Source organism: Balearica regulorum, chromosome 14 (assembly GCF_011004875.1).
Source record: "Balearica regulorum gibbericeps isolate bBalReg1 chromosome 14, bBalReg1.pri, whole genome shotgun sequence".
NCBI classification, from domain to species: domain Eukaryota; kingdom Metazoa; phylum Chordata; class Aves; order Gruiformes; family Gruidae; genus Balearica; species Balearica regulorum.
Window position 1 is genome coordinate 1,227,547 of NC_046197.1, and position 22,434 is coordinate 1,249,980.

Sequence of the window (22,434 nt, forward strand, 5' to 3'; positions counted from 1 at the left end):
TTTATGTTCCTGCTGTTATTTTTCTTTAAATCCCTGACTGCTCATTGCAAAATGAATAAACAATCTGGGGAGCAGGATCCTGAAGCAGGAATTCTCTTGCCTACCTGAGCATCTTATCTACCCTTCCTCAGAGTCAGGCATGCTCTTGTGTATTCCCACCTGTGGATTCACATTCCTTTCTGTACAAAGTTCAAGATCTGGCCTGAATTTACTTGAACAATTAATGAAAAGTCAGAGCTCATTTAAAGCAATTCATCCCACAAGTAGGGGAGCTAAGGAAGCCTTATTAGGAAATTGTATGTGTTCCTCTGTTCTCTCACATCAGCAACCCTCTGCCTTACCTGAAATCTCAGGTTCTGAGCCTGTGTGACCTCTCATAGAATCACAGAATGGTTTGGATTGGAAGGGACCTCAAAGATCATTTAGTTCCAACCCCCCCCATGGGCAGGGACACCCTCCACTAGCCCAGGTTGCCCAAAGCCCCATCCAACCTGGCCTTGAACACTGCCAGGGATGTGGCTGCCACAACTTCCCAGAGCAACCTGTTCCAGTGCCTCACCGCCCTTGCAGTCCAGCTGATAATTTTTGTGAAGTGCTGGTTTTTTATAAAGCTTGTAGAAATTTAGTATCCATAGGACCCTTGACATCTGTCACATTTGGTTGAAACTGCCCATTAAGTTCAACTGGGAGTGTGTAAAGGAGCTGAGAAGCAGATGAGCAAAGACGAGTCACAGAATCCTGTTTCTCTAAGGAATTACTCACAAATACATGCCTAGTTTTGCATTAAAAGTAGCAGAGTTTTTCTTTTCCTTCCATTTGAGGTGGTGGATAATAGCAAAATTGGTGCTTTCAAGGCCAAGTGCTCATGATGTGCCACTGTAAAATTTGCTGTGTTAGTTTCTGCATTTGAGAAAACGTATTTCTCTTTCTGAATTGCTCATGAGAAGCATGCAGTAACCCAGGAAGGTGGGATCTGTTGCAGTAGCACAATGACAGAAACTCAGAACTAACTCCACCATTTTTTTTACCATTTGCTTTAATGCTAATACATCATAACAGCAAAGAAGGTGTGTAACTTCCTTGTTAGCGACTTCCAGTCAATGAAAGCAAAGTGTCCTGCAGGTACGTTTGTTTTATAAATTATGCCACAAATGTGTTTTAGTAAATAATCAAAGATAACTTTTGCAGGTCAAAATAGCTAGTCCTCCAATGGCCCAGCAGAAATTGTTAGCATCATGCAGAGTAGTTGCAGAGCGACAAGCAGTTATGAACTTTGAAGAGCAGCAAGAGAGGGAAATGTTATAAAGCCCAGGGCAGAGGGGAACTGTATAATCTAACTATGATATATGCTTATTCAGTGCTGTGCATATGGAGGAGGCAGGAGTCCTACGTGGAGGACCAGGAGGGCCTGATCAGCAGTGGCCAACAGTCTCCAGTGCTACTCCAGGTAAGGGTGTGAAAATCCAGAATATATGGGAGGAACTAATGTTAACTGAAGTAGACTTCCTAATGCTTCCATCTTAGTTTTTCTTCTGTTTTGCTTCTCTGAGTAAAGTTCTTGTGAATTAGTCTGTGGAATCTAGATAGAGTGGAATAATAAAGCATAAAATACATCTTTTTCCTTACTCAGTCTCAGATGAGCACTGGAGATAAGAGTCCTTGATCCCCTGCCTTTGGAGGTTATTGGTTTGTGTAATGCAAGGGCTTCAGTTCTGCTGTGTGTATTCAGATTCAAAATGCTTGGGACTAGACCTGATTTGCCTTTCAAAGGAGCAGTAGAACTGGGGTAGGAGCTTATCAGTTCTCCCTTTGTTATTTTTGCAAACCCAGTAAGTCTCTTTGAATGTCTCTTCTCATTTTCTGTGGTGAAATCAAACCTACTTTCTTGCTACTATTTTCATTAACTAGTACACAATGATGGAAACTAAACTATTATTTGCTTGTCAAAATAAATGACAAAAATACAATTTAGAATGTAGCTCCATTTACTTAGTCTGGCTGATGACATAACAGCAGTCAATAAGAATTGGCTTTAGGTCCTCATTGAGTTTGGAAAAGATCACCTGTATCTTTTGCAGTGCAGGCAGTGAAATATTCTCATTTATAGTGTTGCAGCAGGAATAATATAGAGAGGTAGTGGAGCAGCCAGTAACTGGTGTGATCAACAGTTTCAGTCATGTCCAAACTAAGCTGTCAACTTAGTGGATGCCCTGTGTAGGATTGTGAGCCCTGTATGACAGCTCTGTGAGCACCATGAGTCCTCCAGAAATTCAAATGAGGAGTGCCGCTCATATCACAGAGGCAGGTCAAAGGCCGAGAAGTGGGGTCTCCAGCAGAAAAGATATGAGAGCTGCTTTAATACTTTTTGGTGCAAACCTTTCCCTTGGCTTAAAAATGGGAATTTTACCTGGATAAAGGGCTGGGGAGATTTGCAATCACGGTTACAACATATCCATGAATTAATGGTGCCCAGCAAAACCTGCACTGGTGCAGAAGTGTTGTCTGCAGAAACAGATTTGGAAATTAATGTAATATATAATGGGCCCCTAGGCTATAATTACCTGGGTTTTGTGTGCTCTTCCTTCTGTTGCAGTTTGTGCAGAAAGGCACAGCTTGTGCATGCTATGAAGGGCATGTAACTGTTGAGCTTGCATTTGAAAATGTCACCACAAGTACACTCTAACATTTACAAGGGGTTCCCTCAGGCTTTCAGCTGCACTGATCATCCTTGACTGAGCTCTTAGTGTATTACCTTATACCAAATTCAGTATGGATGCAAATATTCACCCAGATGTTTGCTTGCTGGTAAAGCAGATTTCAAAGTACCTGAATATAACTGCAAAGGTAGAATGGTCCTGTCTTCTGAGGAGGTCCATTGGCATTTGGGTCCCAGAGCCCTGTTCCACTATCCGGGCTCCTCCCTCCTGTTCTTTTTGGGTCTTACCATTTTAGACTGACTTTGGGAACCTGAACCTCTCTTTGTTTGAGGAGCAGCACTAACCCTTGGGTCTTACTGCTCTTTCCCTCCATGACCATGCAATAAGGCACTTGTGCAATTAATGCATCCCTGTCACACATGCTGCTCTGGAAGTGGGTGGCTTTGTAAGGTGGAGAAAACTGTAAGGCATAGTGAGAGGAGAAACTGGCAGAAAGCCCTGGGCAGCCGGAGAGGTGAGAGGCCAAGTGCCAAGGCTCTCTACTCTGGTCCTTGGACGGAGCATTGTACATCATTGCTTCTCTGTGGGTTTTATTTCTAGGTAATGTATTCAAGAAATACCTTCAGCAACAGGAAACTTTTCTGCCATACAGGAAAATGTGACTAATTAAAATGACATTATGAAATACCACACTAGTTACAGCTGCCTTTAAATCCAATTTTTGTGAATCAGGTTCCTTGTAAATGAATATTTTTTCCTGCACAATGAAGACTGTTGGTTTGGAGTTTTTTTGGTCCACTCCCAAGGGATTAGTGACCCTGACATAATATTAATTAGCCCTTTTTTTAGTGGGTTTCAGGTAATCTTCTTCTCCACTCTTTGTAAGCAAAAGCTACAGATATCTCTGGTTCTTAATAGCAAATAGGTGATTCATAGGGAAATCTCAATTAGGAGATTTAATGATTGTGTTAATTGTCATAGCTTGAGTACATCATCATGCATCACATTTTCAGCAATTTACTACCACTGTTTTAGAATCCTATCTGCAGTTTCCCACAAATATCTCTTTCAATGCTTCTTTCTCTTTACGGCTTAGGTTCAAGACCTGTAATATTTTTCATCAGGTTAATGTACACATCTGGTGCTTTTCAGAAGAGATTCAACTCATGGTGGTCAATTGCAGTCGATTGACTCAGCAAATGCATTTGCTTCTGACAACATTTGTGTATGAGTGGAGTGCACCTGTGTCCAGACAAACTCCTAATAAGTTATTTGTTATCTCTGTTATCATAGAATCATAGACTGGTTTGGGTAGAAAGGGATCTTAAAGCCCATCCAGTTCCACCCCTTCTGCCTTGGGCAGGGACACCCTCCACTAGCCCAGGTTGCCCAAAGCCCCATCCAACCTGGCCTTGAACACTGCCAGGGAGGGGACAGCCACAGCTTCTCTGGGCAACCTGTGCCAGGGCCTCACCACCTTCATAGAGAAGATTTTTTTTCCTAATATCTAAATCAGCATACTGTGTTCTGATTACTAGAAACCATTTCCAAGCCTGTTCTGTGCTCACGTTCTCCATGCAGTTGTTTTAGTCAATTGATTAATCCCAGTCAGTTTGTCACTAAACTATTCATTTAATTTAACAATCCCCAAAAGCCACGGATAAGATGCCTCACAGAGACAGATTCAGAGAGTTAATCAATGAGAGCATGCAAAGATGATGTCATAGGAACACTTTAAGAAGGATGAACAAGTCAAGTGTTAAATCAGTAAATCCTTAATTCCTAATGCATAGCTGTACTCAAACATCACATGATGTTTCATCAAATATGTGTTGTCCAAGCAAAACCTGGTCCTCATTTGACTGACAGCACTCCTATTGACTTTATTGCATATTTCACTCATGCAGGGAAAATCTCATTCTGGCATTTTTTAAATTGTCGTTGCATTTTCTTATGCACCAGTCCAATAGTTTGTAGGTTTGTACTCAGGATACTTCCAAGTGAAATGGAACAAGAAGGCTCAAACTCCCTGTGGGTAGAGCATAGCATTGGGTTTAGCTCACTCTGGCATCTCATTTGTCCCTCACATGCTATATAGTGAGTCCAGGAAATGCAGACAGATTTCTGGTTTCTGCTCTATGTCCTTCGACAGATTTGGAAATTGTATCAGAGTTTCTGTAGGTGACCACCGATCTGAGCGAACTTGATTTTCTGGATGCCTAACTCGAAATAATTGGAGCTTGATTTGTGGAAATGGTGGAAACTAAGAGGAACAGAAACTTTGCTTTAAACATACAGCACTGAAGATTTCTGAATAAATCAGACCTATGCATAATTCAGAGCTTAGAATTAGTGAGCATTAGACAAATCTGTGTGCTCCAGGTTCCAATCTACAAAACAGAGCTGGTAATGCAAGTGCTTCACAAAAACGGTCTAAAGATGCTTTCATAGCACATGTAAGACTCAGGAGAACGATAAGGTTTGTGATGAGAAACAGCCACAAAGAATTTTAAATCCTGTATTCAATGTAGGCTTTATATGTGTGCAGTAAATAAGGCACTGGGCCACGCACTACATATATAGAGGGGAAAAAATACTTCTCTTCAGACAACTCTGTAAATAAAAGAGGAAAGGACCTCATGAAAAACTCTGCATCTGAAATTTGGAAGCATGTAGGTGAAGACCGTGGGCGAAATACTGGCATCTCTGAAGTCCATGGCAAATAGCCCACGCGCTTTAAGGAGGCTAGGTTCTCAGTGTCTAGCTTTATGAATCTGCACAAGGGACTGAATTAAGATTGCATAGGCAAAAGCCATCCTAAAATAGGCTAATATTATGTTTCTGATTTTGTCCTGATAACATTCTTCTAAGTATATCTGTCATTTTTGTTTCCTTTTCCCAGGTAATTAGCTGGGGAAGAGAGGTGGTAGCCTTGTTTCTTAAAGCACTCTTATGAAAAAAGTAATTATATTGTGTGAGAATCTAGTGACCTCAACATGGGCAGTCCTCCATGCATGACAGTCAGAGTGCATATGTTTATCCCTTGAACTAGCCAAGTAAACAGCAGTAGTAATATTGGCTGCTATTCCTTAAGGGAAATAAGCAAGAGAGACAGGTTAGCTGTAGGTTTCATTGCTACTTGAAAAAGTAGGTGAATATTATAACTAGGAAACCCAGAGATCAGCTCTAGGTCTGAAGAGGACTCTATGTGCTATATATGCACTTTTTTTTTTGTAAAGGTATATGTATATATGTATATAGATACATAAAATCTTTATACAAACATGTATAGTTCCTTGTGTCCCATCACCCCAAGTCTAACTCTTTCAACGTTTATCCTCTGAAGTTTGTGTCTATCACAGCTTTCCTCTCTTTATTCAGTTTTTCCTACTGTTCCTTACCTCCTGCCTAATTGTGACCTTTTTACACATGCCATGCTAGTTAGGGATATTCCATGCCCATATACTCTCAGACTGTCCTGGTTTTATGCTGGGAACTACAGTTGCTCTGGAATAGATTTATGTTGCTCTCAGAGGATGGTTCCTGCTGCAGTCAGCTGGAATGCAGAAGAGGTCCAGTGATGGGGCATGGGCTGTAGAATAAGTGATGAATACTGAAAATTAAATGAGAAGCAACTATAAATATGGCAAATAAGCAAATCTGAAAGGTAAGGTCAGTCTTCCTTGTAAGTTTTGTACTGCTGGTTTGGGGTAGAGCGTTAACTGTGTGATGGAATGACTGTGGGGAAGCTGTGAAGAAAGGAAAGGGGATGCTTGCATGGATTTTAATAAAAATGTCCAAGAATGCCTTGATAGGAGAAGGAATTATTATAATTATCTAGTGTTATTGTGGCATACACAATGCAGTGTTTCACAGACTAATTTGTATGTCAAGCAAGTAAATCCTACTTGAATAAGAACATTTTGTCAGAAAGAGACACTTTCTTCCAATGGAACATTATGAGAATGGCCTAGATGAGAGATGGAGCATTGGTGTAAGCAGGAAAGACTTGGGCAATCTAAGGACATGAGGGGGGGCCACCAGTAGAAATCTTGGAATTGGAAGGTAAGCACAGAGGATCTGGTAGAGAGAAACAATTGGAAAAGGATGCTAGAAGATCTACAGGAGGCAGATAGCGCTGGGAATGGCACAGTCTAGGCTCTTAAGTGACTACTGAGCACAGGTCACTGGAAAGAAGATTGGCACACTGAGACTGGGTAATAGATTGTCATGAGGGGACCGAAAGCCACACTGAAGTTAGTTGTTCTTTCATGGAATAATCATTTGATCTCTCTGCGTCTTTGAGTCCATTTAACATCAGCACAGAAGGGAATGAATGATTTTTTTAAGTTTGACTCTCTCACTGTTGCAACAGACACTGTTCTTGAAATTCAGCCAGCGTAACAGTCCAGTAAAAGCTGACCACAATACTGTCACAAGGCTCTTGGCTTCTGAAGCATTTTTCTAAAAACTAAAGAGAAAGAGCTTAAGAAAATAAATGAGTGCTATAAGACCTCAGGTATAACATATTTCATATGATTTAGCTTTACATTGCGGTTGTAAATGCAGAACAATTTCTTAAATGTCAGTGAGTTTCTATTCACCTTCTTCAAATGACCTTCCTTTGCTACAGAAAAAGGGGCTAATTAAGACTCATCAAGCAGCCACTTCAAAGAATGTGCAGGGGCCAATAGTGCTGCTGCTTTGAGACTGTTAAAGGTTAATTTACAAATAAAGACACAGAACATTGGTCTGGCTTAGCTTTAGCAGGTCATTGATTAAAGCTGTAAAAGATAATAACTAGTTAGCAACCCAGAATACAAAACTGGGATCTTGGTTTGTTGCAGAATGTTGCAGCTGTTTAAAATAGAAGGAGCTAGAAAATGCAGCTGTGCATATCTATATCCTCTATTTTTATTTTAATTAATAACAAATTTTCTATGAAATGTCATTATTCCGACTTTCAAAACCAGAAATACCTACCTATCAAAATACCAGCTCTAAGAACTGCACTGAAGTGGCCTAAGAACCACTGTCATAATATGTGTAAAATTTTTAAAGGAGGAAATAGGGAAAATACAGAACAGCAAAGTTATTCATGTTTGTTGTGAAAATTAGTCTTCAAATCAGTGATATAATAAATCCCCAAAATGAAGGTCATAAGCAGTTTAATGAGTTCCTAAGCCTATGCAGTAAAGTATCATAGAGATTTGGTTCACAACCTCTTGTAATCGTGGCAAAAATCATACCCATAAAGCATACTAAAATCATTATTTAAAGCTGCAATATCTCTACCAGCTCATTAGAGTCCGGAGAAGGAAATCATGCCAGCTTTCTCATGTAGATGGAGAGCAATGACACTATACTGAAGTAGAAATAATCTGCAATGACCATATAAGGCTAAATCTCTTCCTTTTATCTCATGTTTTGACCTTGGTCATTGAATTCTCAAGTTAATTCCACCTAGTTGCACCGTGATGCACAGTCCTCAGTTTTGCCCCTCACTCCCAGTACACTTTACTCTCAGGATACTCCCTCTATACTTCCAGCTCTTCTGCTTTCCTCTTCTGTTTCCTCCATTTTTGACACTTCCCTGTTACCTATCTGGTTTGCCAAGTATGCACCACTCTCTTCCCTATTTCTCTTCAAAACTTGTTTATTCCTTTCATCTAATGGCTCTGGTCTCTTCCTGCTCATCTGTCCACTCTGTCTCCCCTCTGTATTGTTATTCCAGGAATGCTGAAATGCAGATCACTGGCTTGGCCACACATCACCTTTTCAATATTTCATACTGAATAAGAATTTTCTGTGATAAATGCTTCTCATTTCTGACAGCCTGATGGAAGCTGGAGAGGTCTGAGAATTTCAGATGCTGCTTGGGCTGAAGAAAAGCATTTTGAAATCAGAAAGATTTTTCAAAAGAACATGTCAAAATATAAATATTTTTACGACAGATGCAGCTTGACATACTGATTATTAATTTTAAAAGCTGATGACTGTTCTGACCAGGAACTCATCTGCTTCACCACATGCAAACTATAGTTGAACCAGGAGTTTGGGCTTTCAGTATTTGCAGCCAGAACTAGGTAAATGAATATGTTAGTTTAGATTTTTGTTCAGGTGAGTGGGCAAAGAAGGGAGGGCAAGACACATTATATTACAGAAACTGCAGTCATGATTTGCCTACTCTTACATTTACTTCCTGTTATTTTTGTTATTTTCTCTTAGCTCCAAAACACCCATGACTGACCTGAAATACCATTTGTGATGTTTATCACGGGGTCCATTATTTTTTAGTGGAGTGTACCAAGTAAATTAGATGATATGGATGAGAGATTTAATAGTGTGTGATACCTTAATCCTTGAAGACTCAGTGTAAGGGAAAAAAAAAAGGAGTCATCAGAATTTGAAAAAGGCTAATGCTGGAAACTTCAAAGTTGTGTGGTCTGTTTGTCTTGATATAGTTGACTAAGCCTTTGGTTTCATTTTGTCTGTGAAAGAAAATGATCTTGGAAAAGTTTATGTCTACATATATAATGTGGAGAATTCTTGATTCCACCTGCTGCAAAGATTTGTGAGAGGAATTAACCTTTCTCATTAGTCCCAGGCAAATGCAGAATGCATTTGTGCCTCTTGTCATTTAGCCAAGTCCCTGTGCATGTCCCTTCCATTTAGATTAGGGCCACGTTTGTCCCCTGACTGGAGACAGTTGCTGAATTTGCCAAAGTGGAGATGACCACTTCCAACCTCTGATCTCCATGTGGGGTGATTGTTCTAATGCAGACTTCTTGAAGGTTCATGTAAGACTGATAGCTCCAGCTGAGGTACGAATAACACAAGAGACCTGGAACATTTCTAAAACCTGGAATAAAATAAGAGGAATAAGAACAAAAGGCTAGTGGTTTTCTGTGACTGAGTAATATGAAGCAGGTCTTCCCAAGCCATGGACAAAAGTTGCTGCAGCTCAAGACTTTCTCATTTTAAGGAGTGATAAAGCAAGAGATTTTTCACAAGCAGTTTAGCTGGCTATAATTTCTATACTTAGGTGGTAGGAGAAAGTTTAATGACAATAAGTCCTTGTCTACTTAATTAATTCTTTTCTATAATAATCTATTGCTTCTTCAAAATGGAAGTTAACAGCTGCACCTAAAAAAGTGTTTCTCATTTGGTAACTGTTACTAACTCTACTCTTTGTTTTAAGAACAAAATAACATCTCTTCACATGTACCTGATTTTGATTGTGGTTAATTTGGTGATGTCTGTAATGGCCAATAATTCATTAACTCTTTTGAATGAAACACCAAAAACTCCAGGTAGTTTATCGGTTTTCCACCCTGATTAACCTACCATCTAGAAGTTAGACATACCCCAAATGATCCTGTAACTGAGCAAAAAGCAGGGGGGACACACAACTCTTCTTACAAAAAACCAGATTTGCCAGATGATGTGATTGGTTCCTAGACATCTGGTGGAAAATTATTTTGTAAATAAGTCAGATTTTCAGATCTAAGTAACTTTTTCACTTGTCCGTTGCTCTAGGTATATGTTTCTTTGTGATCTTGCTAACAATACCAGGGAGTTTGCCTTGCATGCCTACTGGTAATATTCTATAGCTACAGAGAAGACATGGATTTTTATTTCAATCTCTATTATTTTCTCAGAGGTTTCAATAAATACGTAGAAAAATCAATCACTTGCAGCTGTACTACCTTGGGTTGTGATCTTGTCAGAACTTATAAGCTACACAAATTTTTCTCTGGTCAGTACTTCAGGGAATTGATGGTAATCAGATTGTTTCCACATGAGCTTACAGCTGCTTTATTTTCTCCTTGTTGTGCCTCCCTTTTATGTGTGTGTTTTGGGTGGTTGTGGGTTTTTTTCTTTTCTTTTCTTTTCTTTTTCTCTTTCTACTGCTGTGGGCTTAATTTTATTGGTTTTAGATTTTCTTAAAATATACTCAAGTAAATGTTAAAACAACCTATGATATTCATGATCCCAGAGGAATTTCAACCCTGTTATCTCTTGCAATATACAATTCACTATCTGATAGAAAATAGGTTGATAAAATAAGGCAGGTTCTAAGCAATTCTAAGAAATTTTGATCTGGAATGCATTTTTGTTGCAAGTGAGGGAGGGAGAAAAGAGGGTGAGGGAGTACAGACCACTCTGTGATATAACATCTTCCCCTAATGGATGTCTGCCTGTGTGCAGCACTTTGCTGTACACAAGGGTCAGGGATGTATTTTTCATGGGTTTATTTTTGTAACTGGGCATTGCCTCAGCATCTGTTATTAATGTTGTAGTGTGGCAGTGCCTCTCAGGTCAGGTGGCACTACACAAAGCCCATACAAACAGCAAAAGACAAGCCTTGCCTTAAGGAACTCACCACTTATGTATGCCAGGCAGACAAATTCTGGGAACACGAGGGAAAGGGGATGATCATTATCCTGCTTCAAAAAGGGAAAAAACCAAGGTGCAGAAAAATTAAAATTATTCTCACCACAGAGTGCTCTATGGTGCTGCTGAGGATGGGATCAGCATCCACCTGGCCCAAAACACTCTCACTGCAGCAGAGGTGAGTGAAGAATAACAGGCCTGTGAGCCCGTTTTGGGGCCGTCCTTCCCTGCTCCTCTCCAGCCTGCTGAGCCAGAGAGAGCCCGTTAGGTCAGGGTTTCCCAAACGCTGTATGATTATTGTTTCAGCCTTCATGTTTCACTGCGGTGCTTGCAGGCCCTTTGCCTGCAGTGTCAGCCTTTAGCAGCTCCCAGTCCCTGCTTTTAAAGAGGCAGGCAGAGGCTGCTTCCCATTCCCTTGTTTCTCTCTTTTGCACCCCTCTGATCTCTTTGCCATATCCTTGCTTTGGTGGGACTGCCAGAATAGAACCGGGCTGCACAAAGCAGAGAAAGCAGTACCGCAATACCGTGCATATTTTTCCAGCACACATTCTGACTATTTATGTAACACTGACCTAGACATGCTGAATTTACTCTGAGAGCTAAACTCTGAACTCATTCGGTTGTTGCTTTTATGCACTCAGAGGGTGTAATGAGAGATGTAAAACAGTAATAGCAGCACGCAAAGGCATTCCCTTCATTATGGGGATTTAATTCTCAGAAAATCAAGGCTCTGGCTGTGGAGGGAATGAATCTGAGTGCAGCTTCTCTGCTCTTGTCTTGTATAATTACAGTCACCCATCCCTAAAAGCATCTCCTCTTAGCATGCACACACAGCTAGCAAACTAAATGGGTTATTAGGATGGAAAAAAAACCCCAGAAACCCTTTGTGGTCTTGTGGAAATTGTTTCTATGTGTTTATGTGGAGAAAAATAGTGTGCTGCTTCTACATGCGCAGGTAGATAGAACAGGTTCAGAGAAGGCAGGGGAGACTCGGTGCAGCCTGTGGGACCTTGTGCGGAGCCTGCACACCCCAGCTCAGCACACGGTGGCCAGGATCAGATACCAAGAGGCAACCAGAGCAAAACGATTAACAGCAGCAATTCATCCCACAACAAATGCTATCAAGGAGGCTGGAGCTAGAACAGAATTCATTGGTAGTGGTTTGAAAATTATTAAATTGCTTCTATTTTGATCGAATTTGTTATTAGGAACAGAACAAGTGCTTCATATGCTGTTAGTGGCCCAGTTCTGCCTTGTGCCTGCCTCCCATGGCTTGTTTTTTGGCTGTTAAGAAAAGGAGCTGTTGAAAAAGCAAGTAAGACTTGTTGACTGGCAACCAAATCCTATGCCTATGGGTTCACAGACTCTCTTGGAGTGTGTGTGCTATCGTGTTGCATCGAGTGGTGTGGGATTTGAGGGGTTGCAAAGGGACTTCAATCTCCATGTAAAGGTCAGATCTCAGGCATATAATACTGAAGCAGACACAAGAGAAGCTGCTGTCCGGGCTGGGAGTGGCGCTGATTAAATACCTAATTATACAGCTAATCTCCTTAGGCTCACTTAGACAATTAATGGCAAGAAAGGTCCTCTGCCCTTCCCTCTTTGCATTTGTCCCTGTGGTTACCAGAGCAGACTGAGGGATTTTGCCTTTGGTTATACCTTCTTATCCTGTAATCGCACCTCCTTGGCCTAATGCCTGGTCCTGTGGATTGTTTATTCTAGCTAGGTTATTCAAACCTCGAAAAAGAAATACCTAGTTATTTCCAAGAGGCACACTCTGGTCATCAAGTAATTTCAGCAGGTTTTTCACGTTCAGATTTTTAATACATTGGAAGGCACTTGGAAATCAAGAAGCCATAGACTGAGCTCAAAACCAATCAAGTTCTGAACCTTCTTTAGTTCTCTTGATTCAATTTTCTGATATTTTTGTTGCACATAATCACTTGAATATGGTAGCTGAGCTTATAGGAAGAATAGAATGTTGTAAGACAGAATAAAATCAGAGGGGTTTTGAACAAAGGCAGTGAGTGAAAAATGGCAAAACCGTATTAAAAATATTATCATAATACTGAAAAATGCAGAATGAACAATTCCTCCCCCAGGTTTCTTTCAAACGCTGCCTGCAGACCTTCCAATACTACTTTTGAGACACAAAATCCAAACTGGTTTTTTCATTACCAGGGAATGTTACACATTTAACACATATCAGGATTTGCAGTTGCAGATTACATCCTCCTCCCTCCTGCTCTCAGTTTTTCACTGTCTCGTGCTGTATTACTTTTCCGTGATCCTGTATCCTCCCAGGAACAAGAAGCTGTCATTTTAGTGGTAAATCAACTTGCGTGCCTACAGTGGTGTTTAAGTGGTCATAATTAATAAGTGCAGTAACTGAATACTTTGTCCTCAGTGTTCACCATACCATTTCAAACTGCTCCTGTTGTCATCTCGGTATAAGCAGACAGACTGTAATGGTAAGCAGTTTCCTTTCCAAATGCCTGGAGTCAAATGTATTCAGTCACATCAGGAGGATAAGCTGGCCCAAAGACGTAACCTGCAACTGCAGCATGCCTAGACCATCAGCAGGAGTGTGGTCAGAGGAGGAGTGTGCTAGCACCACACTACTCATTAGGTTTCCAAGGGACTTGTTCTCTCTAGTTATCATGTATAATGCCATCTCTTCATGGCAAATATTACCTGTTCTTGGTAGATTATTATCTTGCTGCAAATTTATGCTAAGCAGGTAGAATATCCCACATGTGTAGCTGGAAACAGAAGAAATAAAATAAATGAATAACATTGGCGTCAGATTATCTGCCTCAGTTATTCCCAGACTTTACTGCAGTTGGGAGAAATAATGCATCATGATGAACATCACCTTTTGCTTTTAATTGAGTTTGTTTCCTGTGGGGCAGGAAAGGTTACAGAGTTTCACAAGGACCACACGTTCTGTGGTCCACTTTGGATCCCTGTCTTTACCCCTCTGAAGAGTGCAGGTGCAATTATACAGTAAAACTGTTTTCAGCAGCAAAGTTTGGAGACAGAACAAAGCACATTTCTGTTGTTCCACACGGTAAATCAGTATATCCATCTCAGTGTACAGACTTTCAAACTGCAGCTAAACCTACTTAGAAGACCCATTAATGAGAAAGAGAACTATTTACTTCTGGGTCGACAGGCAAAATAATTTGGTGATCCTAATCCAGTTCCCCACCAGCAATTTGCCACATCAGAGAAAGCACTATCACAACTGAAGCTAATTGGCAGCCCTAGGAGGGAGGCCAGTGGGTCATGCCAACTAAATCCGTGCAGGTCAACTTCTAATCTTTTCTGAGGCATGTTGGCTAGACAGCATGATGGGAAGCTCGGAGCATTTCTGCCAGCTCAGTGGAAAATATATTCCCAGCCATGAATACTGATGTTTATTTCTTGATGTGTTTTTATGACCCTTCAGATTATATGTCAAATAAAATTTTAAAAGCTTAATCCGCATCAAGATTTACAATTAACCTCCTTATTCTTGCCTGGTATTTTGCCTTTTGCCATTCCCAGGTGGCAAGTGTTTGTAACAGACATTGTAGAAACTGCATTTGAGTCCTTTATAGCTATGATGTGAGGTCAGCTTTGGCTGGAGATCTTTGATGATAACTTCACTCAATCTGCAGATTCTCCTTTCCATTTGTTCATTTCCCCTGATTAATTTGAATTAAATACTTGTTTAAGAACAAGAACATGGTTCCTTCATGTGGAGTAAAAAATCACCAGAGGATGGAATGCAGGTAAAAGTAAAATTTAGGTGTTCCTTCCTGCTTCATACTAATCTTCCAGGCAGCCTTAGAGTGCACTCTGCTTGTGCATCAAAGGAGAGAAAGAGGCAGTTAAAGAATCACTTTGAGAAGAGCTGCAACAACCCTGTGTTAACTAGTGCTCAGTACAAAATCACTGCCAAGTTGCCCTGCAGAGTTGCTAGGAAACCAAAATAAAAATAGCAGATTTATGCTGCTATTCACCTTTTTTTTTTTTTTTTTTGGTGATGGTTAAGCAACGTTGTTGAGGATGGAAGGAGGAGGAGGGCTGCACAAACCAGAGTTTGGAGGAAGCACTAGGAAGCTTTGTCCTGATGTCTGTAGTCCTACCTGTGTAGGACCAAGCTTGCTGCAAGTAAAAAAGAAAGAGTTAGTTTTCAACTTTAGGACAGCAGGATACTTTCCTGCTTTTACCCAGCTTGTATTCCAAGAAACATGAAGGCAGCTGGCAGGGAAGATAAGGAGGCTTGTAGGGTAGGGATACCACAGACTAAATGGGGGGAACTGCATCTTCAGAACAAAGGGCTGTTGTGCTTGTAGAGAATCAACCTTGTGAAAACATGGTGGCAGAAAGAGGAAACCAGAACTGATCTTGTTGTAGAGTTGATGGTAACAATAATGAAGAGAAAAGGAAGATAAGGACTTTCATTATCTGAATTAGAAGAACACAAACAATGAAAGATACTATGTCCAAGAATAATGGCGCTTTCGATAAGCGGGTTGAGAAGTATAGTAATCCCCTGACAGAATGAATTCTTCTAAAATCTGTTATTTTTGAAGTATATTTATGAAGTAGAATATTAAATAGATATCTGCATAAAGAACATAGAACTCCAGCACTGGAGACACTGGTTTCCAAAATTAGAGATGAGATACAGATGGGTTACAGCTACGCTGTAACGACCTCGGCTATGCTCAGCATGCACAGCTCCTCCATGGTTTGCTTATGCAGAGCCTCAGGTGTGGATTAAGCATTGCAACTGCCAGTAAATCTGGCTTTGGGGCCACTCAAAAAAAAAAAAAAAAAAAATCAGAACACCCCCCCCCCCCCCCAGATACAATATCAGAGAAATGCTCAGGTCTTCATGAGACAGATCAACATTTGACCACTGTGAACACATGGCAAGTGTAGCAGGTCAACATGTAAGAGGCTAAGAATCAGCAAAAAAATGGAGGGTGGGTTTCTGGTTTAACTTTAGTCATGTGTGGTGTAAATGATAGCATCCCAGTTTGTCCCAGTTTGTTTGTTTGTCACAAATTTTGTCACAAATTTGTGAGGTCAAGCAAATTCTAGTGGAGAGAATTTACATGTTACATTTAGTTTGTCATTTCCTAGAGCAGGTAGCTAAAATAGATCAGGTGAATTATGGTCACCAAATTCCTTTTTCACTATTATTCGAGCAGCCTGTCATGACTACTGGAAATAATGACATCTGTGTCATAGACAGAGGCCAAAATGCATGGAGCCATGACTTCTGTGTTCTTAGTTAAGACTATAAGGACAAGCAGTGACACTGGGTGTGGAAATAAATTTACTCTGGATAACGTAGCCATCCAGCCTAAGAAAACCTAGGTACAAAAATCCAGCTGGTGATGTGGAAACTTACAACAAAGATGAGACCTATGGTATGATTTTAGCAGACCCAGATGTTCTCAGCAGATATGCTAGTCAGAAAGAGCTGCCAGGTATTCAGCTGCCATATGTGCAGCCAGTTTATTTGATCAATGACCAATTCCGTTTCAGATGGATTGCGCTGCCAGCTGCAATATAATCAGCAATACTGATAAGCGGCAATATTGGATTGGAGAACGTGACCAAACACTTGTGTTGTATTAACAGAACTATTTAATGTCTAGTGGGCAATTGCAGGCTGTTGAGAAGAAACCCACTATCCGTGAGACCCTATTGCTTTGAGTTCATCATAGCAGGCAGAGTAAGGCTTGCATGTAGCTGCAGTCTTGCATGAGCATATTCATCAGAAGAGAGGAGGGAGGACTCTTCATGGGTTCTTCCTGCCTTTCTCATGCCCTCTAAGGATATGTTTCTAAGAGGAAGCTGAAGTCAAAACAGAATCCACTGTGAAGTCCATGAAACTTCTGAAATGCAGATGGCCATCAGATGTAGAAAGAACAGAGTCCATGAAGAAAAGAAATTGTTATATCCACTAAAATTAGAAATGCAGATTCACAGCAAAATAATTATTTAGAAACTAACAGGTAAACTGAGAACCAGCATTGACAACTCATTGGAGAAAAAAAAAAAATCATTTATTTGCACCATATGAGGACAAACTGATCTGACCAAGGCAGTCTTTTCTGACTGTGGTGCAAGGACTGTGTTCTGCCAGACAGAATGAGAGGACTCATCGGACTAGCTGACTGTCTTTGGGCTTTTGGTAGGCATTTTTGGGAGTAAATGCTTAAGGGCATTAGGGCTTGAAAGATTTTTTACTATTGATATATGCAGACAATAGAGGAGCTCCAAGATATCTGAATGGCACCCATTTGGAAAAATGGCACTAAATTAGTATTTAAGTGGAAAAGAAAGAAACAAAAATCCCCAGAAATGCCTCTTTCTTGTGAGTGTAAGAAGGATGTAGCCAACTATCTCCCCTTCACAGCAGACTCTGCTTTACAGTCTGAGATGAAACCTGCCCCAAGACAGGAAAATTTGGTCAGGCAGACAAGCTGAAGATGAATAAGGCAGAAGAAATCTGAATAATGCTAACTTCTGAAAACTCCAGTAGTTCACAGGAGACTGACAGGAAGGGAATAGCAGTTTATAGTGTCACCAATTGCCTTTCCAAATTCTGTACTTTCCTATCAGTATCCAGGGAGCCCTTCAGATTATTGACCTGCAATAATGCAACAAGACCAGATTCCTAAAAGTGTAAAAAAACTCTTCAGAGTTCCTGCCTGTATACCCTCTCCTTCCTACTTTATATCATCAGTTTTCTGATGATTTCTCGGTATAGAGGAGATCCTTGTGCATTGATCCTTTACTTCTAGTGAATTCTCCATCTACACAGTCATATTTTGTTTTTCTGTAATCCACGTATATGCAATACCTTTCTCTAGCTTCCTTTCTCTTTTCTCCATCCTGTTGAGGTGACAGTACTGTTTTCATGCACTTGCATCTCATTTTCAGGTAATCAGCATTCATTTCATGCACTGAGCTATTGCTTTTAGCATCCTTACCATTTACTCAAAAGAGGGGCCAGAAGATCTGAGTGGGGAGCAGGAAACACCATGTTTATATGTTGTTCTCTTTGAATCGCAGCCTGTACTCCTTGTCCTTCCCAAGCCATAGTTGCCTTGTTGCCCTTGAGGATTCCTTTCCAAGAGCAGGGACTTTCATTCCCCCTGGAGAGATGAGTAGTTATGCTCATGGCTTGAAGTCTCAGCCTCGTGGCATCTTTGAACCTTTGAGATTCATGCAATGTGTAGACTATCACTGCATCTCATGCTCTACAAGAAGTCCTAGACCAAGACTAGTGAGACATGGACTTCTGTGAAATCTCATTGTTTTCTGTTTGTCCTGAAATAACAGGTTATCCAGGTACTGTTGTGGGAGAGCATCAGGTTTTCTTCCAAATCCTGGAAATCAGTGAAAGTCTTGCATGTATGTTTAGCCCTTCCTTTCCATGGAAAGTGAGACTCAAGCAAGTGGCTGTTCTCTCCTTACACGGACTGATCAGGCATCTTCTTACCTGTACCTGCTCCTGTTGAAGAACTAAAATGCTGAGATTGTGGTGAGGGTTGTTTGCAGATTCCTAATTATGCGTATTTTTTTTACATTTTATTTTTAGCTCATTTATGGAATGTGGATTGCCTAACCTAGTTGATATTTTCCCTTAATGATAAACAGTGCCTGGAAGGCCAAACTATTTTTTTTCCAAACATTTCAACAGTCTTTGATACTACTGCCTGGGATTTGGGTAATATGCTGATGGATTCTGGCAAAAGGGGACAAGATTGCATTGAACTGGTTGTACATCCACTTTTGAGGTGCAAGCTGGAATTGGAAAAAAATAGGAATTAAATATTTGCTCTACCATTTTGGCTTCACAGGAATAACCTTTCCTTTGAGCTGTACAGAACATTATACTTGAGAAGCTACTTGAAAGTTAATTATTACCAGTTCCATGTACAGAGCTCAGTAGTCAAATATCCAAAAATAATTTCATTTAAAAAAATTAAACTGCCTGTTTATTTTTTCTACATCATCAGAGTTAGGAGTCTTTTTTCTTTCTTCTTCCCCGCCCTGCCTAGCTTTTCCTAAAGCCATAGGGATTATAGATTTGATTTTGTTAAATTCTGAGATTATATAGTGCTAGAACAGCATTTAAGCCTTCAAAAAGTCTAGCAGCCATCATGTAGCATGCACAAAATGAGAGAACTGGTCATTGTGCACTTCAGAATAATTTCTGGTAAAAAGTGGAGCTGTATTCCACGTGTAATTCCACGGTATTAATTTTTGTGAACATATAAATACAATTTTTTTACAACAGTTTTGGCACGCTAGCCAAGCCAATGTTCAACATATAGTGCTGCTGATGAGCTGTGAATTTTTAGATATCCTTGGATGCACAACTGCTCACTTCATATGTTGGGTTAATAGTTAAGGTCAGCTCAGATGCTGAGTGTTTCTCTTGAAACTGGTGAATAGGTATTCCTGCAGAGCAGAGCTTGCTTTTTGCTCTGCCACATACTGAGTTTGTGGCCTTCTGGGCTGCGTACAAATTCTTTCTACTTTCACAGAGGAACTGAGGAGACGAGAGAGGATTGATTGTGTTTTGAATGGCCTTTATCCACTCTGAAAAGAGGCAACAGGCGCAGAACATGTGGTCCAAGACTGTGCAATTCTGGTGATAAATATAAAAAATACGTTATATGGATTAAGGTCAGTGGAATATTTGGTTGCTGAGATAAATTTAGTATTTGAGGAAGGGGGCAAATTGCACCTGGCAGTGAGGTCTCCTGTTTACTGCAGAGGAGAGGTGCTGGGCAGTAATTTCTACCTCCTTTGCAGACCTGCTTGTGTTTCATTACTGACCTGGAAGAATCAAGGCTAGTAGCCACTGGCTATTTCTTATTTATGTGTTAATCATTCTTTTATTTCTCTGCTGAGGTTGGCACAGGTTTGTCTCTCCCACCACTCGACAGAGACACATCACTTCGTAACGCATAGGATGGGAGCTGTAAGTTGCAGCCAGTTCTGGAATCTGGAGGTGAAAGCGTCCAGATTATACTAACCACTAAAGTTTTTGATATAGACATGCATCCTAGCACACATTCAGCTGGGTTTTCAGAATAACTCAGGTACACCTTTATGCTGAGACAACAGTTTGAATGTACAAACAGAGTTTCCAGATGAGAATGTCACTGCCTAATCGGGAGAAACATATTCAGGTCAAGTGCCAGATATAGTTATGCAGGATAGCAGCGTTGGTCCACACAGCCTTTAGGGAAGCTGGAAAGCTAAAAAAGAATCCAGAAAATGGTGCACAGCTTCGAAGGAAGCCATCGGAAGATATTTTTCTGTCTTGCAGACCATGATTATTGATTACTCAGTTCTGTGATTCTCAGACACGAGGTCTTCATTGACTGGAATTAAATTTACAAAGGCAGTTGCTTTCTCTGCAGCAGTAACGCATGCATGGCATGTTCTGTTTGTCACAGATGCCTGAGTAAGGGAGAACACCTGTTATTAAATGCATGATGGGGCAGAGAACAGGATGGATAAACAGACCATGAAATTGCATTGGGTCAGTCCTATGCTGTCAATCCCAAACACTCAAAACTTAAGCCTCAAGTAGAGGTTGTTTTAAAAATGATGATTTAAAAAAAAAAAAAAAACAACCAACAAAAAAAACCCAAACCAAAACACACCAAAGAATGAGTTCCTTTTATTCGCTTTCTGGTGCATTAGCAGCCGAAAGTAACTTTTTTTTTCCTCCTGTGAAACCTGAGAATCTCTCAAAGCCACAAAACTACTGATACTAGTGAAGTTAAAAATATTCCAAGAATTGGCAGGATGAATGGGCATGACATGATCCCACAGTGCAAAGACTAGAGACACAAAAATCCACATGGGTAGAAAAAGCTACATGAGAAAATTCAGGCTGCAGTTTATGCTCTTTCATTATTTAATTGTGATTAAAATACAACAGCCACAAGGGAACAAGCTTGATTCCGTTGTGTGTTTATTAGACTATGGCAGTGCCAGCAGCTCAGCATTTTTCTTTCTTAATACAGCTTTTTTACTGAGCCCAAAGCAGAATTACCTGGAGGAGCAGCAGAAAATCTGCAGAGGGGCTTGTGATAGTTGAGGATTAGGAGGCAGGAAATGGGTGATTCACTTTGGCTTCTGAAGACAAGCACTAGGGAAGGATATTTGGGAGGAGTATGAACTGATTCCTAAGTTATTTATGGAGGTGACAAAGAGTGGGTTTTGCCTTAAGAAAGCTCTGCAGGTGTGGGTGCAGTTGCAGACATAATTGTCCAAGCAAATGAGTCTGGGTCCTAGTGTGGCCTTGGATCAATGAGTTTACCTCAGCTTCTTCAGCCATCCCACCTGGCACTGTTTGGTAGACTTTGGTGAATGGCTGAGGCCCTGAAGAGAGCAGCTGAGCAATTAACAGATTATTTTCAGTATTTATAAACAGTTGTTTTCTTGGCATATTGTTGGCTTCGCCTCTCACCTTTTTTTTTTTTTTTAATTGTGTCTGTATCTCTGAGAAATATTTATGTGCCAAAGGAAAGCTCTGACTCCTGGGGGGAAAAAAAAAAAAAAAAAAGGGAAAGCCATCATAATTAATTTCTGCTATTTGTTTCACTCAGATACTATAGACAAGGCAGTTCGTGTCAGTATTTGCTGTTGAGCCTAAATATTTGTCCCCTCCTTAAGACTGAGACATCAGCTCTAAGCAACTGGCAGATTTGCTCATCCACAGAGATAGAAATCTGTCTGCCTGTTCACTGAGTTGTTTCACTAGAGATGCAAATTGAATAATTGCTAATGCAAAAATTGTCGATAGCTGCTTGTTGAAGATCTGCATGCATGATTATACTGTTTTTTACAGGAAGAGGTATTAAATATTAGTGCTAGTTTCAGTAAATATGCATGCATGTTTTTGAATATAAAATTCAGAATTGTGTGCCTCTTTGGTGAGTAGAATGAACTAAATCAAGCACAACATTTTAAAGCATCCTTTTGCTGTCTTTTCTCCTCAGTACACACTATATGTGCTTTGACTGCACTTCCTCCAGTCTCTAAGCCGCTGCAGAAATTCCAGCCGCTGAGCAGCTGCATGTATGCTTGAATGAAGTGTGTGCTATTCCATGTGTCAGCAGGAAGAGATATAAATAGAGCTTTTTTCTCCTTGTTGTCACAAACTCTTTCTGCTGGCTACCCCAAGCCATTTCTTCTTCAAGTCTGGTGTAAAGGGAGTACGTTTAAGTTAGGTTCAGCGCTGCAGTCGTGGATCATAGGGAGACTATGAAGCAATGAAGGGTTGCAGCCATTTACACCTAGCGCTTAGTGGGACAAGGTATATCAAGATTAATGAATAGCT

At 40.4% G+C, this 22,434-nt stretch overlaps 1 protein-coding gene across 7 annotated transcripts in view; it reads left to right on the top strand.

The window, feature by feature from the left end:
* The window catches only part of LOC104635494 (protocadherin alpha-C2-like), a 172,756-nt gene that overhangs the window by 135,509 nt on the left and 14,813 nt on the right, over nt 1–22,434 (top strand). For all 7 annotated transcript variants that reach the window (XM_075766121.1, XM_075766122.1, XM_075766119.1 and 4 more), the window contains one exon: nt 1,359–1,447. In XM_075766121.1, the coding sequence (XP_075622236.1) occupies nt 1,359–1,447 (89 nt within the window). The remainder of the gene's footprint in view (nt 1–1,358; nt 1,448–22,434) is intronic.